Raw genomic sequence first — 19,878 nt, 5'->3', positions numbered from 1 at the left:
TCCCATTAACTCTACTAAGGTAAAGCAGTAGCAAAGATTACATAGTCGAATGGATAAAGAACTGAAGATTGGCAGAGTAGTTATGGAAGACCAACAAGGAACCACAAAACTGAAGATGCTGGGAGAAAATACTTATAAATCATATATCTGCTAGGAGATTTGTATCTAGAATATATAAAGAACTCCTACCACTGAATAATGAAAAGATAAATAACTCAACTAACAAATGGAGAACTGACCTGAAGAGACAGTTCTCCACAGGTGATATACAAATGGCCAGTGCAAAAGTGAAAAGATGCTCAATATCATTAGCACTCAGGAAAATACAAATCAAAACCATAAGATATCACTTCACACCTTCTAGTATGGCTATAATAAAAAAGACAGCTAACACATGTTGGCAAAAACATGAGAAAATTGGGATCCTTATACTATGCCAAAAGGAATTTAAAACACAGCCACTTGAGAAAATACTCTGGCAGTTGTTCAACAGATTAATCATAGTATGATATACCACCCAGCAATTCCACTCTTGCTGCTGCTGCTGCTGCTAAGTCGCTTCAGTCGTGTCCGACTGTGTGACCCCATAGACAGCAGCCAACCAGGCTCTTAGATATACACAAAAGATAAATGAAAACATGTTCATGCAGACACTTGTACATGAATGTTCATAGCATAATTATTCACAATAGCCCCAAAGTGGAAACAAACCAAATGTCCATAAATGGATGAGTGAATTTTTATAAAAGTGGTATATTCATAGAATGAAATATTATTTAGTTGTAAAAAAGAAAGAAGTACTGATGCATGCTACAGTGTGGGGGAACCTTGAAAACACCATTCTAAGTAAAAGAAACCAGTCACAAAAGACTACATGGTATATAATTCCATTTACGTGAAATATTCTGAATAGGCAAAACTATAGAGATATATAGTAGACTAATGATTGGTACAGGTTAAGAAAGAGATTATGAGTAGATGGGGAATGACAGCTAATGGATACAGGTAATAATACAGATAATAATGTTCTATAATGGACTGTGGTGATATTTGCCAAACCTTGTGAATATGCTAAAACCCAACTGAATCGTAGACTTTTTGAAAGGGATGAATTTTATGATAGGTGAATGACATCTCCCTAAAGCTGTTATTTTTAAAAGTGAAGGTATTAGGAAGGGTATGATTTGATGAATCGCCATCAGTTCAGTTCAGTTCAGTCACTCAGTTGTATCCGACTCTTTGCAACCCCGTGAATCGCAGCACGCCAGGCCTCTATCACTAACTCCCAGAGTTCACTCAGACTCACGTCCATCAAGTCAGTGACGCCATCCAGCCATCTCACCCTCTGGCGTTCCCTCACCATAGGATGGGGTTTAAAAGATGTTAACAACCTGAGATAACAGCATGAGGCCAAAGGATGCAAATTGTCCATGAAAAATCACCACAGTTGTAGCAGTAGTAAAGGAGTGAGGGAAGTGAAATAATCCTTGATTTCATCAATTACTACTTAAGCAAACCCTGGTTCTTACTTCAGTACAAGTATTTTGCACTGCTAACACAAATGAGAATCATGAATTCTCCTGGGATTTATTCAAGATTCTAGGAATCCAAGTGTATTAGGTATCAAAATTATTTCCAGGCACTTTCTTCAACAGCCTTGTTTCTTGGAGCCTATTTACTGGAGACAAATAATCTGCTAGAGCAGATCAAGCCAACCAGATGGGCACCTTATTTGGTACACCCATCACTTCTGATCAATGACATTTCCTCTGACACCTTCACTGTTTGGTTCAAACGGAAGGGAAATAAATGGATATTTATTATGCACTTTACTGTTCCATGACTTGTTGCATTTAATCTTCACATCTACTACCCACATTACAGATAAGGAAACTGGCCCAGAGAGTACAAAGACTTTCCCAGAGTCACATAACTAGCTGTAAGTGGTAAAACTCAGATTCTACTTTTTGCCTAAATTCATGTCCTTGCCACTACAGCTGTGCACTGGGGTATCCTTCAGAGTGAGACTTCTTTAAATAGTTTCTCCCCACGGATCTATTCCCCTGACATCTACTTTCAATGCCTTTTGAAGCTGGAGCTTGTGCGATTACTAAAACAATGATAACATTTACCCATTAAACACTTCTCTAGCTTGTTCCCTTGACAACCACACACCTAAGATTAGACACCAAAAAAAAAAAAAAAAAAAAAACAGTGCCTGCTAGTACTTGGACTTAAAAATCTCAGTTAGTGAGAACACAATTTTTAATAGACTTTTAAAGACACCGTACAATGTTTTTCAATAGCAATATGGAATAGTACTACTACATTACCACATGAAAAAATCAGTTGAAGAAAGAACAAACTCTCGGGTTACTCTCACATTTCCATTACCACCACCAGCCTAGACCAACAAAGGCCGAGCTAAAACCTGACACAGCCAAGTGTCAGGACTCTTATGATTCTAATGTTTCAGCATTCTCTTCTTTCAGCATACTTAAAGCATCACCTAGGAACTTGTTAGAAATGCACATTGCTGGCTCCCATCTCGAGAGTTTTTGATTCAAAAACTCTGGGGTGGGCCACAATACTCAGTTTAAGGAGCCCTCCTCCTTCTCCTCCTTGTGATTCTGAATATGGAATAAGATCTGAGGACTACTGTTCTAAATCTTTTTGACTATACTGGAGTGGCTTTCACTATTTGATATAAAGTAAATTTTTAAAATTAGCAGGACCACAAAAATGGGCTTTAATCCATGACTATGGTCATGGATAGGGCAGAAGTATAGTGGAGGGGGTGAGTCTCTTTTTCTTTAGAGAAAGTACTTTAATGTAAACAAAAAACCTCTTCCTTTCATGTTTTTCCTGTTTGACCTCTCATTCTCTTCCTCCCATACTCTTGTAAAACCAACAGTTAAACCATTTACGTAGAACCTAAGATTCTGGGAGATGGGAAGCTTTTTTCCTTTCTGGCCCTCTCATTTCTATTGATGAATGAGGAACCATAAAATCCAGCTCCCATTAGAAACTGAAACACGGGGAAAATGAGATTTCAATGAATCACAGATGGGAACTTGAAGAAAATTTAGAAATCTGCTTCCCGAGTCATATTTTAGAGATAAGAAAAATGAATCCCAGAGACATTAATTGGCCACATAGCAAGTACAAGCCTCCTTCTCTCATTAAGCTATATACTATACTATATACTGCTTGACCATGATGGTTCAATGATATACATGAAATTCATCTGGGGAGATTTCTTTTACAAATATATTTAGAAGGATTTATTTTCCTTACCTTAGTAAGCTGAGAAGATTGATATAATTTAACTATATCTAAAAGAAATTTATGGACATCGAGCATTATACTATGTTCTCTAAGCCAGCAACACCCACAGAGGTCAAGGAGTGTCCACAGTACTCAGAAGTACTTGGACTGCCTATCCCTATATTAAACAGCTCCATATCACACTTTTTGGTGTTCTTTTGGCTTTCTATTGTTTTTCTGTCCTTTCCTTTGATGTCAGTTATTACTTCTTGCATGTATCAGTGTGTTTGCCTCCAGAAGCCCTCAACCCTTCTCCTATATCCACAATTGTCAATGTGAGCTGAGACACCAAATAAATACAATCTCGAGAACTATGATAAAAGGTGATGGGAAAATAGGCTATGAGTGAGGAACTAGAAAATTTAATGTGGGGGCTTTGTGATATTTACCCTTCCTAAGACAACATGAAATTAAAAGATGCTTACTCCTTGGAAGGAAAGTTATGACCAACCTAGATAGCATATTCAAAAGCAGAGACATTACTTTGCCCACAAAGGTTCATCTAGTCAAGGCTATGGTTTTCCCAGCGGTCATGTGTGGATGTGAGAGTTGGACTGTGAAGAAGGCTGAGCGCCGAAGAATTGATGCTTTTGAACTGTGGTGTTGGAGAAGACTCTTGAGAGTCCCTTGGACTGCAAGGAGATCCAACCAGCCCATTCTAAAGGAGATCAGTCCTGGGTGTTCATTGGAAGGACTGATGCTAAAGCTGAAACTCCAATACTTTGGCCACCTCATGTGAAGAGTTGACTCATTGGAAAAGACTCTGATGCTGGGAGGGATTGGGGGCAGGAGGAGAAAGGGACAATAGAGGATGAGATGGCTGGATGGCATCACTGACTCGATGGACATGAGTTTCAGTGAACTCCAGGAGTTGGTGATGGACAGGGAGGCCTGGCGTGCTGCAGTTCATGGGGTAGTAAAGAGTCGGACACGACTGACTGACTGAACTGAACTGAACCACACTCATGAAATTCTGTGCATCCACTAAAAAGAATAGATTTGTGTGTATTGAGACACAGAGCTGTCCATGTTATGTGCTCAGGTGAATTTTTAAAATGCATAATAGTACATATAGTATCCTACTCTTAAAAATACAAGCAAAAGGTAGATTATGTATACGTGTAGAAAGAGACCTGGAAGTATATATACTAAACTGTTATCAGAAGTTAGTCTTAGTAAGTAGAAGAGGTGGACTTTTGGTTTTCAGTTGTCCTTTTGTATTTTTATCACAAGGATATATTTAAATTTTTGAAATCTGAAATTTATCTGAAGGAGAAAATAGCCAAGCCCTTGGAAGCCAAACTTTTCAGCCTAAACCCTGATTCAGTTCCTCTTCTCTCATCTTAACCTTTGTAGTTTACCACAAGTGAGAACTATAGGTCCAATTCATTTTATTATTGAGAGTAGGTTCACAAATAAAGTTCTTAGTTTCTAGTTAGCTTGTTACAAAATTCAGGTTCTACATGTTGATTTTTTTTTTTTTAATACCAAGTTACGGCATCTGGGTAAAGTCTGGCTTATTTGTTCAAGCATTTGCTGAACATTTGTGAAGTCCCCATGGTGTGCCAAGCACTGGGGAATTCAGACATCCTAGTCTTCTACCTGATGGTTCCCTCCTCTTCAGTTTCAGCCCCAGTGGTTGCGTTTAGGACTTTCCAGTGCTCATATGCTCATTTATGTTTAAAAGGCGATCCACTTAAACTTAATTGCAATTAAGTTGCAATAGTTCACACACTGTATGTGAATTTTCACCACTTTTTACCTTCTGCATGTAAATATTTCCCTAAAATGGACATCTCTTTTTAACCTCTACTTTTGTAAATAACAGGGATGGGAGATGATTTAGCAATGGAAAATATTGAGGGGGCATTGGGGGAGAATGTTTGCATTTACAATGGAAAGGGGATATTTGTGAAAGAGTTGATATTTGTGAGCAAAAACATATGTCAATCACTGTTGGAGAGCAAAAAATATGATACATAATCCTGTTCCAAAGTATATGTATAATGTATAAATATTTTTAGAATTAAAATATTTATATCTCTCTCCAGAGAGAAAGTGGCTGGATCATATTATCTCTTTGAAGTTCTAATTCTGTAGATTCAAGCATTTTCTTTAGAAAGCCATTTAAAAATTATGATGAGAAGATGTTTGGACTAAGATTTATATTATACATATGTGCAGGATCGATATTTCTGAAACTGCATTCTTCAGTATGTTGTGCCTTCTGCTTCTTAAATCCGTGAATCACAACTTTAAATAAAAGTTTTATGTGGGGTCATTAAAATATGAAGGGGATAGAATAATTCTGCTGTTAGTTTTTATTATATTATTTGAAAGTAATTTGTGTGAGTATCTTCATGATTTTTTATAAGAGTACGTTTCCATTTTTGAAACTACAGACTCCATCTTGAAAAATTTTCATTTTGCGCTTCATTGTTAAATTGTATATTATCTTCTTTTTATGCATTTCACCAGCCTATTATAATCTTACAGTGTTTTATTCTTCCCAGAGTAGACCAAGGGAACAGCTGCCTGCTTATTATTGGTTGGGCTCTTCAAGGAGTGGGTGGTGGAGCTAATCAACAGGCATTCTTATCAGCAGAGCCGTCTCTCTCCTCTGAACTGTGGGTGTCAGCCTATTAATTCTCCACTAAACTTTAAGCATTTGGGGACAATTATGTCTCACGTTGGAGCTCCCTGGGCACTTTTTTCCAGAGATAATTAAATTTAAAACTTGAAAGATAATTGATCAAGCAGGAGCAAGTATATCAAATACTAGTATCAAATACTGAATATAAGGATGTCTAATACAGTTCCTTGTTTTGTAAGAGGTGGAATAATCTAGTTGGCAGAAAGCAACTCCTATTTTGCAGTTAGCACAGATGTTCTGGACCTTTCTTTTTTCAAACAACAAAAATAAGCAAGTGAAAACCAAGAATAAAAGAACTATATATTATAAAATATATTATTATGGAAAGGAATGGTAGTATAACACCCTAATTCTGCACATGGGAAAATGAAAGTGTACATGGTAGTTTTTTTCAGAATAATAAAAGCCAATGGTTGTATAAATAAGTGAACATATATGCTCTTTTCCTTATTTGTTCTTTATTGTCACATATCAAGTAAGCTGTTCAGTTTTTTTCTTCTGAGTCATTATTCTACTGGCTTTATGTTCCATAGACATTAATATGTCAAGAGAATTTTAGCACACAGAAACTTGTGTTCCCATTTTACCTTGATGAGTGGCTCATCTCATGTTCTTCTTGTAGGGATTTGACCAGCTCCGACTTGAAGGATTGCTCTGTGACGTGACCCTAATGCCAGGGGACACAGATGATGCCTTCCCTGTGCACAGAGTCATGATGGCCTCTGCTAGTGATTATTTCAAGGCTATGTTCACAGGTAGCTTGCCTTCTAAACTCTACCTTCATATTAGAACAATAAGAAAAATACGTGTTTAAATCTTTTCATTGCTAGAGGAAGATTCAGTGCTTTTGTTCCGTGTCTTTACAAGAAGAGTTTAAAAAGAATAGACACCCAGTATGTGTGTTTGTGGGTGGTGCTTTTCTAACTTGGAAAATGGATATAGCTTTTTTATACCTCCGTCTACCTTTATTTCATAGCTTTGCTTTTCCAGACACATATCTGAATGGGCCATCAGAGACTAATACAATGTCACTAGTACAATCTCTAATCCATCAAAAGATCTGAAGTGCCAGGAGAACATTTTGGAGGCACTTGCATCATATACCACCTCCATTAGTATAGAGATATTCCTTTTTAAGTACTCTCTTTTAACTGTAAAATATGCAGAAGCTTGACTCAGATACGAATGCTTACACAGAATAAAATTTTCCCTGATTTTATTGCATCTAATTAGCAACAGAAGTGAGTTTGACCTTAATTAAATTATCCACCTTCATTTAATTGAGTGTCTTTTTATTTAAGGTGGGATGAAAGAACAAGATTTAATGTGCATTAAGCTTCATGGCGTGAGCAAAGTCGGTTTAAGGAAAATTATTGACTTCATTTACACTGCAAAGCTTTCTCTTAATATGGACAACCTTCAAGACACACTGGAAGCTGCCAGTTTTCTACAGATTCTGCCGGTTTTGGACTTCTGCAAAGTATTTCTCATATCTGGGGTAAGACATTTTCAAATCAAATCTTTTCCTGTGATGGATAGTATTGTGGCCTGAAACTAACTGGCCTTTAGAGAGAGGTGTCATCTAGTGTATGGTTTGGAAGCAGGTTCAGGAGAAAACAGTGCAGGTGCATTTTTACAAAATAGAACCATTTAAAAAAAGCCTTCTGTGTCATCCAGTGACATTAGACAGCAATAAGGGTTTGATAGCAATAAAATCCTTAACATGTTTGATAATGTTATATATTGTAATCCAGTTTTATTCTGCTTAATGATTTTATACAAGCAGGTTTTTTTAAATGGAGTTCTGTGGGAAAGTCATCTGAGGTTCTAGAAGTCTTTTAAGATACACTCAAGTCATTTTTTTTTCCTTCCTTTAAATATGGGACCTAGATCTTGAGAAGAACTAACACCTATGTGTAAATCTTCTTGATTCCATGGCAACACATCACCTACTAAGTCGTTTACAGCATATTTTAATAGATAATAGAGGACACATACAACCACCAGTCACTGAACTTCCTTATAGTCACCTACTTCCTTTGGATAGTGCCTCATTTTAGTTGAGACCCTTAAATTAATAGTACTTAATACTTACGTTTATAAACTCTTAACATTTATTTACACTGATCTTAGCAACATGTGGTTGTCCTGAGGCAAACTAGGTACAGTGTCATGATTTCCTTGAAACTAATCAGTAACGACAGACACTGTTGACCTAGTACCCATTGTCTATTATTCAAGTTCAGTACTTATCACTTGAGATACTGGTTGTGATCAGTTCCTCAGTCTGAATGAAAAGAACCAAACTGGGTAAAGCATGATTTATGAAGTTATAAAAATATGCATTTCTCAAAATAACAATATTACAAAATAAGTTTGTTCTGGATAAGTCTATTTAAAGCACATTTATTTCAAGATGATATCATAGCAAATTTGCAATACTTGACAAATTTCCTGTAATTAGAATGTTGGTTCCTTAACTTCCTTGAAGCATTTATTATAACTGTATGTTTTTACCCTTTTGAAAATGTCTTTATTTTTATAAACACTTAATATTGTCTTAAAGATTATAATCTTCATTTCGAGTATCTCTGCAGAGATACTAAAGCCCATTTCTAAAGGAGAAGAGACATGTCCCTGACAAAGCTTACTTTTAGTGTAGTTTACTCCCATTTTAAAACATTCTTGCCTATGAGCTTTTTCTTAGTACCATACTATTTCTTATCTTTCATCTTGTTTGCTTAGGATATGTCTATGTGATTTTACATTGGAAATCTTCCTTCTCAGAATCCATGGTAATTTTTGAGAAAAGTTGGCGGATTATTAGTTTACGGATTATATAAAATCTAACTTGTCCTTTATCCTTCTTTCATGCATTCCATATCTTAGTTAAATATTTAGGCTTTACTCTATTATCCCTTTCTCAGCAATCAAGTAAATCAGGAAAAACAGTAGCCCTGGGTGCCTTTCCTATTTATAAGAACTGAAAGTGTCAAGATAATATAAATATTTTTCAAAGGTAAATATGTTTTCCGTTTTCCCACAGGCTCAGTTATTATAGATAATTTAAAAATATAACAGTTTCGCAACTATGTACTTGACCCAACTGTATTGAGGAAATAGATTTGTGTTCTTAATGATATAGTATGATTATAGTTCGTATAACCAAAACACTTCCTGGGTTTGAATTTCTGGAAAGAAAAGTTAGCTTTGAACACAATTCTTTTCTATCCGTTCTTAACCACTTGTGTGGATGAAGAGGAGCAGTGGTATATAGAAGATGAATCAGCATATCATCCATAAAACCTTTATATGTTAATTTTGAATGATAATGTTAAATACGATAATAATTGGCATATACACACTACTACACATAAAATAAATTAATAATAAGAACCTACTGTCTAGCACAGGGAACTCTACTCGATACTTTGTAATAACCAATATGGGAATAGAATCTAAAACAGTGGATATATGTATATGTATAACTGATTCACTTTGCTGTGCAGCAGAAAGTAACACAACATTGTAAATCAACTATACTCCAATAAAATTAAAAAAATAAAATGAACAACTCTGTATTGCTAAAAATACCCCCAAACCCCAAATACAGTGATAAAGCCACATTTGCCTTTGGTCGGTTAGACATCCATTCTCTGTAAGGGAGCATCATGCTCAGTAGAACAAGAACCCTGCGCTCTGACCTTTGCCTTCTTTGCAGCAATACTTTTCTCTTAGGGTTGTAACTAGTATTAGGGCCTATAAGACCTATAGACCCTAATTTTGTTTTTGCTATGCTATTTTCTTGGTAGTTATAGGAAAAGAGGACTATGAAAAGAAAACAGAAGGATGACAGTGAAGGATATAATGCAGAGTTGGTAAAATTTTCTGTAAAACTAAAAATATTATCATTTATCATGGACATAATAGAAAATTACCTTTGTTTCGTTACATACCTACAAAAATTACATTAGCTTTTGTCCTTATGACATTGCATAACTACAGCATGCTAAATTCCATGTGTCAATCCCCTGATTTAAAAACAAGTTGTAGTCAAATTTTTTATCATTTGTTTGCTGTTTGGAAATTGTACCATCTAGCATTTTTCCCACAGTATTACTATTATGGAGGATTACAGGCTAGCCTGTAAAACCCAATTTAATGTCAGGTTACTGAAATAGAACAATTTGTAATTGAACTGGAAAAAATTGAAATTTAAGTTTACAGTTATACAGAGTAAACAGAGCAGGATGAAGGTGAGCAAGAAATCATTTTCTTTTTACATAAAAGTATATCTAATCAGAGAATGAAACTTCTCTGTGCTTTAGACTCGGTGTACTTTCTTTAAACTCATTTTTTAAAGTGTTTATTTTTTTCTTGATACAGGTCTATCATTAGTTCCACCTGTACATTTATTGTCACTGATCGGGTTGGGGAGCTCACAGTGAAATGTATGGAAATTATTGAGGTGACTGGGGTCATGAAGAGTGGGAGACAGTAGAAAACAAGAGAGGCACATTTGTTGGAGAACAAAGGAATTCTCTAAGGGAACAGTGAAGGGTATCAGAGGAAGTTATTGGAAAAGATAGCTTCTTTTGCTATTATGTGACCATAGCAGCAGCAAGGATGTCTTTTTGAGGAATGTTCTTTTTGGGAAAGAATATTCTTTTTGATGTAAGGATTTCCTGTATAGTACATACATTTGACATTCTTTCTTTCATAAAGACTGGATTTACCCATTAAGCTTAATTAACATGTCTTTCCAGGTAATGTTTTTGCTTTGGGGGAAGCTCAATGCAAATTAGAGAAAAAAGTTTATGGGTAATTTTAAAATGAATCAAAACTGTTTCTCTCCCCATTAAACCAGTCTTGTTTTTCTTCTTGTCAAGGCTGATACTCAGCAAGTAGTACCCAGATACCAGTTGTTTATGGTTGAGTATCTGTTCTGATTAGTTGATACTCAAATATTCTAAATATCATCCCTGCATATAACTTTAATCAGCCCATCCTTGCCCATCCGGGATTCTGTAGGGAAAGAAGAGTCTCAGCCTGGGCCTAAACCAACTCATCCCCCCAAAGACCATTATGATAACTATTGCATCCACCAGGGCAAGTGCATTCAAAGTGCAAAGGAATAAGAAAATAGGATTTGCCAAGCTGGACACACCCTCAAAATTCACCTCAAATGGTGTCAATCATCTGAAGAGAAACAAGACCGGGAGAGAAAGGTTTTAGTTTTCTTATCATCCCTTTGTTCTTCTTACCAAAAGGCCCCTTTCTTGTGTCCTGTGGTATTCTCATCTGTGGAAGGAAGCTTGGGAGAAGATACTTGTTATGTCCTGTATTGCTCAAAGTAGCTTGTTTGACTACTTCCCAGTCTTTTTCTGTGAACGTGCTTTCTCTCTTTGTGTTGGTTGTACTTGAGGTCAGGGTGTTATTTTAATAAACTAGATAGCACCAAGGAGAATTTGGTACATTGAATGTCTGAAGAGCACCACCCCCCCCCACCCAGATTTACCAGTGAATTTCTTAGTGTTTGCTCTTCCCTTGAGAGGACCAAAAGCAGATAGTCATTTGCTTTTTTTTTTTCCTAAATGGAAATTTATTTGTATAAGACACTGAACTTCAACAACGTAACATCACAGATTACTGATGAAACCTGTCATTAAAATATCAAATTATGTTAATCACAGCATTAGGTACATCAGGTGTGATTTGAACAACTTAATATTGCAGCAATGAGTACCAGTATGCTAATGAAAATTGAAAATCATGGTGCTTAGAACTGCCTTTAGGATGACCATGAAGGTTCTACTGTATTCAGTAGAATAATTTATAAATTATATCAAGGAAACTTAAATGTGTACTTGATTGTTTTTTAAAATAACGCTGTTGGTTCTCATAAGAAGTTGGGAAATTTTGTCCTTTTTTGCTTCTCTATCCTTTAAAACTCTAATATAATTACCTGGCTTAACTTCTGTAATGACTCTTCTTTGGAATTTTGGCCAGGGTATATATTCAGATGAAATTAGAGTTCTTTCTGCTTATGAGGTATTTTTTAATGAGCTTTAAATTCATATTTTACATTTTTCAAATATATTCTGTACTTGAATTGCAGTATATATTATGTTACTGTACATATTCATTATTTTGTAATGTCTAAGGTTAAATGTTTGGGACTATGCTAGCTGAAACACTTTTAAAAATCATGACTGAGAATGGATTACAATGAGCTATAATTGAATAATGTTGTATTTTTCCAAAAGTTGTTTACCGTTATTCCATCATTTTTGATCTGCTTATATTAACTGTTATTCTACACTGTGCTTCTACAGTCCCTATGGTCTACAATTAATTTTATTTTATTTTATTTTATTTTGTAACTTTACAATATTGTATTGGTTTTGCCATACATCAACATGAATCTGCCACAGGTATACACGTGTTCCCCAAATTTTTTAGCTTTGATTGCATGCACTTCATAAAAATTAATTTCCTGTTACATATTTTCTTATCTGAGTCTCCTTTTAAAATTAATAAGACTCTAGTAATCTGCTGTGTTAATTCAGCAGATAGTCTGTTTTTAGTTGTATCTATCATCACATCTTTAATTTTTAAATTGCTGATAATCATGGCATTTAACCTTTGTTATATACCCACAGTGTGGTAGCTATGGTACATGAGCTATAGAAAATACTTAGTCCTTCTATCAAGAAGATGACTATTCAGAAGGTTATGAAATACCATTCTCTGGTGATCTTTTTTTAAAGGAAAGACTAGGCAGCTAGCTATATTAGCTAGGCAATCTGTCAAGGTTTTCCCAGTCCTGAGAATCTGTATATCTGATATATAGAAGGGATTTTCAAAATGCCCTTAAATACAAGGTAGTTTTTTTTTTTATCCTCTTGTTTTAAAAACTGTTTCCTTACTGAATGATAGTGAAGAAGGAAAAGAGGAAGGAACTGAATATCTTGATCCCAGTTCTGAATTACACAGATTGGTTTCTAATCTTTAATCTCGGTTTATATTCCAGTTCCAGTTCAGTTGCTCAGTCATGTCCGACTCTTTGTGACCCCATGAATCACAGCACTCCAGGCCTCCCTGTCCATCACCAACTCCTGGAGTTTACTCAAACTCATGTCCACCGAGTCAGTGATACCATCCAGCCATCTCATCCTCTGTCGTCCCCTTCTCCTCCTGCCCCCAGTCCCTCCCAGCATCAAGGTCTTTTCCAATGAGTCAGCTCTTCGCATGAGGTGGCCAAAGTATTGGAATTTCAGCTTTAGCATCAGTCCTTCCATTATATATGCTATAAATTTAGAATTAATTTTGATGACTAACAGCCAATGCTATTATTTTGCCCATTTAAAATATAGTCTTTGTTGTTTTAATTTTTTTATTTGTAATCAATCATATCAGTGATGATAAGAATCTGCATACACAGGAAATATATTTGTGCTTTCATCAATGTTTGATTATCCATATTAGCAAACATCTTCAAAAATGAAAATTACTCTTGCTTTGGGGAAGACTATGTCTTACCCCATAAAGTAGGTCTATTACCCCAAACAGGAATCCCTTCCACCTGGGGTGATTTGGGCAATGAGGTATTAATTGTAACTTTATTTACACAACTTTAAACTTGTGTCAGACACCAACCTGCCACCCCTAAAAGTGGATTAAAGTGTGCTTTTTATTAACCAAGTTATCGAATAGTATTAAACTGTGTGTTTGAAAAGGCCCATAAGTTGTTCGTTTATTTTTCCTAGTCCTCCTGTGTTACAATTTATTTTCGGTATTTTTTAAAATACATAGGTATTAAGTATAATAACAATTTTAAATTGTTGATTTTTGTGCAGCAAATCAGTGCCTAAAAGAGTTGAAATTCTTCTTGAGTAATAATCTATGAAAATAGCAACATGTGTGTGTATGTGTTGGCCTTCAAACTTTCAGTGGTATTATGTCATAACTCGGCTGTGACTTTATGCAGAGGAGTCATGATTTTCATCTCATTTCAGCTTTTCAATAACAAGATGATAGAAGGATTAGCCAATTTTCTCTTAACCATCTGCCAGTCGGTTAACAATACAGTGGCATCAGTGAGCTTTATGTGACATTTGTGAACACACACCCTGACAAAATTAAGCAAAAAAATCCTATGAGTCCTTTGCCTGTGACTTGTCTCTGTGTTTGTACATACACACACACACACACACACACACATACAATTACAAAGAGATTTGTATGGCAGGCTTGTTTTTGTGATTTATGCTTTACATATTTGCTGATTTGATTTTCCTAATTTTCACTTTTGACTAATTAGCCCTTAGAACATTGAAAAGACTTCCTGCCAAAGATAGGCCTCTCCATAGCTTCTCTCCTTTTCATGACTTCTGGTTTTGCTGTATTTTACTCTGTGCTGGGGAGATTTGAGGGGCTAATGGGGACTCCAGGCAGAGCTGGAGTATGCTGAGAGTAAGAGAGTAGCTAAGGAAAACTGTGGTGCCAGCCATCAGCATACTTACTGGAAACTAAACTACATGAATAATTTGATGCAAAAACACCCATTCCATTCCTCAAGAAAGTGATTTCCTTGTTTCTATTTCTACATAAATAATATGGAAAATAAATTCACCCTAGGAATAATAGCCCTATTAAATTATCTTCACTATAAGCAATAACTTTTGAAGGAATCAAAATGAATGATAGTGATGAATGATGCCTGTTGACATGAAAGACATTTAGGGATCAGGTACTAGAGCTTTTCTGTTTGTGGATCTGCTAGCTGAGTTGCTTTTAAGAATCATGACTGAAAAGTGAATTGAGATGATTCATTATAGAATTGCTTTCTATTTTTGCAGAACTTCCATCTGGCCAGAACTTTCTTAGTATTTGCAGGGTAGTGGTGAGGACACATTTTTGAGGAAAGAAAATAATTATGTTGGCCATAGTCAAGTTATACCATTGTTTCTTAGAGTAACTTTCCATCTACTGACTCTGAACAAGCATTTTCTTTTAGTCTCCTTTCTATTGGATTAGGTAAGGGTGGTTTGTGAATTCTCTTTAAATAGTTAATATATGGAGAAAATAATCTTAATTTTCATCTATATGGACAGTAAAAAGCACATTTACTCTTATTCTAGAGCTGGTATTTATATATCCAGGTATGAGTGCCATGAAAGTAGTTGGGTTTTAATTATTATTCTTTTTTGGATTGGCTTAATAGGTCACTTTAGACAATTGTGTTGAAGTTGGGCGGATTGCCAATACCTACAATCTGACAGAAGTAGATAAATATGTTAACAGTTTCGTCTTGAAGAATTTTCCTGCGTTGCTGAGCACTGGGGAGTTCTTGAAACTCCCTTTTGAACGTCTTGCCTTCGTGCTTTCCAGTAATAGCCTTAAGCATTGCACTGAACTTGAGCTCTTTAAGGCTACCTGTCGCTGGCTACGCCTGGAAGAGCCTCGGATGGACTTTGCTGCAAAGTTAATGAAGAACATACGATTTCCACTGATGACACCGCAGGAGCTCATTAATTACGTGCAAACCGTGGATTTCATGAGAACTGACAATACGTGTGTGAATCTCCTTTTGGAAGCCAGCAATTACCAAATGATGCCATATATGCAGCCAGTGATGCAGTCAGACAGGACTGCCATTCGGTCTGACACCACTCATTTGGTTACACTAGGAGGAGTGCTGAGGCAGCAGCTGGTTGTCAGCAAGGAATTGCGCATGTATGATGAAAAGGCCCATGAGTGGAAGTCCTTAGCCCCCATGGATGCCCCAAGGTACCAGCATGGCATTGCTGTCATTGGAAATTTCCTCTACGTCGTTGGAGGACAGAGCAATTATGACACAAAAGGAAAAACGGCAGTTGATACAGTCTTCAGATTTGATCCACGATACAATAAGTGGATGCAAGTTGCATCTCTAAATGAAAAGCGCACCTTCTTCCACCTCAGTGCCCTCAAAGGATACCTGTATGCAGTTGGTGGACGGAATGCAGCTGGTGAACTGCGTAAGTGTGTATATGTCTGTTAAGCACAAAGACTAATTTCTTTACCCCCAGATTCTAGTCAGATCATAAAATAAGCAGTTTTATAACATCAAAGACCAACAAATGTTGCCAGAATTTTATTTTAAACTGTTTTTCTCAGAAAATGTCAGAGACTATCTGAGCCTATATTGTTGGCCACACTACAGATATATCAATATGTGGCAGAATATTTTACTGGTGCAATATCCATGGTTTTCATCGTAAAGGTTTAACTGAAAAGCATATTCTCCTAATTTAAATTCTAATGGAATCTTGGACAGAACTTTGACATGTTTCCTCATTTTACATTTTTAAAAGCCCACAGAATATTTCAGTGAACAGGTTAAAATCCTTCCTTACAGAGCACTGACTTCTATAGTTGGTCCTTTTATGTAATCTGTTACCTATCCTAGGCCACACAGTAAGATGATTTTCTTTATTTACTAAATGTTTAAAGTTCAATATTATCCAGACTTTATTTACCATGAGTATTATATATAACTATTAGTCTCAAAACTCATTCTCATGTAAACTGAGCTGGTAAACTTGATTATTTGATGGTCCCTTCTTGGTCTTCCTAATCTAAAATCAGTCACTGATCTTAGATCAATAACAGAGACCAATACTTTGGCTATGTAAATTAACACTAATTTTGTTATTTTAGATAAAATTGGAATAAGTTAGCTGTCCAAAAAGAAGTCAGGAAGATCTCATTTTATATCAGGTTTTACATATCTGTCATTACCATCGTTTGGTCTTTTTTTCACCCATCTTCCTTTATTCTCTGTTCTAAATAGAGTCCTTGGAGTTGACCAGTATTCTAGGCTCCATAAACCTGGGGAAGTTTAAGATATTGGCATTGGCTCTGGATAAATTCAGAGTAATTATCAGAATCTTTTTCTTCAGTATTCTAAAAAGTAGAAGGTGGTCTCAGTTCAGTTCAGTCACTCAGTCGTGTCCTACTCTTTGTGACCCCATGAATCACAGCACTCCAGGCCTCCCTGTCCATCACCAACTCCCAGAGTTTACCCAAACTCATGTCCATTGAGTTGGTGATGCCATCCAACCATCTCATCCTCTGTGGTCTAGTGGATTTGAAAATAAGCTATTTGTTGGAGATAAAAAGATCTGCTCTCAGCTCTTATCCTTTTCAGCTTATCAAGCTCTTTCTTGTTAGTGACATGGTCTTAATGTTACTGATGTTTTCTACCCATGTTTTTTTTTTCCTTGTTGTCACAATGATATTTCTTCTAAGGCCAGACTTCCCAGATTGTTGGACTAGCTTTCAGAATCATGAAGCAGACAGGTTTTCCAGTGTATTTTAATAATCAGACTTCTAAAAGCACTTGACACATGAATACCCTTCATGTAGAGCTGTCCTTTCCTCAGTTAACCTACACACATTATTTACATGTTATTATACTCCTTTAAATTTATGGTATCTTAAAATAAGCAGAAGAGGCAAGTGGTGACTTGGAACTTTCTTAGAAAAACCACTTATATAAAATAATCTTTACAAGTTTACAATTTATAGGTCATCAAACCCCTCAATCAGTGGCCATTTGGAAACTTCTTTTGTCTAAGGAAATTGCTCCAGTTTTCAGTCACTGCTTGCTTGGTGATTTTTCACACCCCTGTTAACATGCAGCTAATTAAGTCCTCAATATATTTTTCCTAATATTAATTAGAGGCCTTACTCTTCTGAGAATTTATCATCTTCAGGCCAAGGAGAGTCATTACATAAGACTAAGGTGAGAGGCTTCCTTCTTCTGACTTAATCCTCACCCTGTTTGAGTTCTTCCCACATTATACTCAATTGTGAACAACAAGTAGACTACCTTGTTGGGCAAGTGACTGGTTTCCTTGCCCTTCAGAAATCACCCCCTTCATCTCTTATTAAAAACAGTATTCTGTGTTTCAGTTTGAAAATTACAGGATACAAGAGAATCATGCTTTTCACGTGTGAGTCCTAAATTTATTACTCTTGGATTATAGTTAGACTTGAAACACAATCACCCAGAGCTTAAACTTAAGGATAATGATTTACATGTTCTAAAAAGAATACTCTCCACTCTAGATGATAAATATAGGTCCACTTTTATCTTAATTCATCAACTGCATTTTCATAAAGGGATGTATGATTATACTATGGATACAAATCCTCATTATCTAAAGAGAACTATAATTCCATTGAGGCCAACTACTTAGTATTTCTTTTCCTTTGAAGAAATTATCTTCTAGAATCTAGAAGTGACTAAACTTTTGTAGAAAAGGATTGCTTCCCTTAAAATTAGCATACCCAGCAAATCCATTTTGTGTTACATATTGTTTTAATTGTTTTTGGCTGCGCCACACAGTATATAGAATCTTGGTTCCCTGACCAGGGATTAAATCCATGATTCCTGCATTGGGAATGCAGAGGCTTATCCTCTGGATCACCAGGGAAGTCCCTATGGTACATATTTTAAGTTAAAATATATGGGAAGTTTTTTTTAAAAAATCATGTGATTGACTTATTAAGTACACTTCAGTTGAGAGTCTTGATTCCAGGAGAATCTTCAGGCCCAAAAGAGCCATTACATAAAACCAAGTAGCAAGAAGCTTCATATTTTTTTTTCTGACTCACCCCACACCTTTGAATTCCCCCTATTTTATACCCACGTGGAAGTAAGAAGTAGACAGACACATCTCGTCACATTCTTTATTGTTGAGGTGAGCAAACCCAGTGTAACCCGTCCAGAGAAACGTTATCAGTGTGCTCTCCTGCTCCGTTGTTGTTGTTCAGTTGCTCAGTTGTATTCGACTCTTTGCAACCCCATGGACTGCAGCATGCCAGGCTTCCCTGTCCTTCACCATCTCCCAGAGCTTGCTCATGTCCATTGAGTCAGTGATGCCATCCAACCACCTCATCCTCTGCTGCCCCCTTCTCCTTTTGCCCTCAATCCTGCTCTGTAAATGGTTTTTAATGGAAACCCCCTCCCTCCACTCCACTCTAACATCTGTTGTAATAACTTAATATTCCCACCTTAACTGATTATGTTGACATATTCATATGTCAGTATAAATAGAGAAGGGGATAGGAATGGGTGTCAGGAAAAACGGATTGATAGGTAAATCATTTCACAGTTTAACTGGTTCATTAGTATCAGTACATCATTTATTCTTTATATACACAATAATCACTGCCTCTGTATACTGATGAAAAGAAGGCAGTGGCAGCATCTACAAGACATTTTAGATCATTTAAGTGGATTTGCCCTTTTAAAATCTTTCCATGGCGTGTATGGACCCAAGCCCATAGTACATCAAACAATAATATTAGTGTTTGTGTGTGAGAGCCTGATTTATTGCTAAAATATAATTCCTTAGAAATGCTACTTTCTTTTGACATTGGGAACAATGGGAAACTGGGGAAAGCTTAGAGTAGCTGTCACTTAAGAGAAAAAGGAGTCAGTTATTTCTGGTATCTTTCAAAATTGCATCATATAAGAAATCAATCTTCCATTGAAGTTTTCTGTATTGAGGAGAAATATGACAGCTCAGGTATCTTTCACTGCAGTTAAATATTAATAAGTCAAAGTTCCAAATAATGAAGTAACCCTTTGTTAAATTTTTCCAAATAAATATACAATAAAATTACTGAAATTTATCAGATACCTCCATATCCCTTAATAGATTTGCAGTTTCTTTATTAAGTGACGTATTACTAACTGGCACTCTAGGATTCTAGAGACCATCCCCACTTTCTGAGAGCCCTCATTATGCAAATAATTTTCTTCAGGACTAATCTCTTTCCTAATCTCAAAGAACAGGTAAATTCTGAACTCCAGTGTAATCACCTGAGAAAATCAGAATCCC

General features: G+C 36.0%; 1 protein-coding gene across 4 annotated transcripts in view; it reads left to right on the top strand.

Moving 5' to 3' along the window:
- KLHL13 (kelch like family member 13) overlaps positions 1 to 19,878 on the top strand; it is a 199,564-nt gene that overhangs the window by 169,639 nt on the left and 10,047 nt on the right. For all 4 annotated transcript variants that reach the window (XM_055563140.1, XM_055563139.1, XM_055563138.1 and 1 more), the window contains 3 exons: positions 6,603 to 6,735; positions 7,282 to 7,478; positions 15,207 to 16,002. In XM_055563140.1, coding sequence (XP_055419115.1) covers positions 6,603 to 6,735; positions 7,282 to 7,478; positions 15,207 to 16,002 — 1,126 coding nt within the window. The remainder of the gene's footprint in view (positions 1 to 6,602; positions 6,736 to 7,281; positions 7,479 to 15,206; positions 16,003 to 19,878) is intronic.

This window comes from Bubalus kerabau, chromosome X (genome assembly GCF_029407905.1).
Source record: "Bubalus kerabau isolate K-KA32 ecotype Philippines breed swamp buffalo chromosome X, PCC_UOA_SB_1v2, whole genome shotgun sequence".
NCBI classification, from domain to species: Eukaryota; Metazoa; Chordata; class Mammalia; order Artiodactyla; family Bovidae; genus Bubalus; species Bubalus kerabau.
The sequence above is the reverse complement of the archived record's forward strand: the minus strand, read 5'-3'. Positions and strand labels throughout refer to the sequence as shown.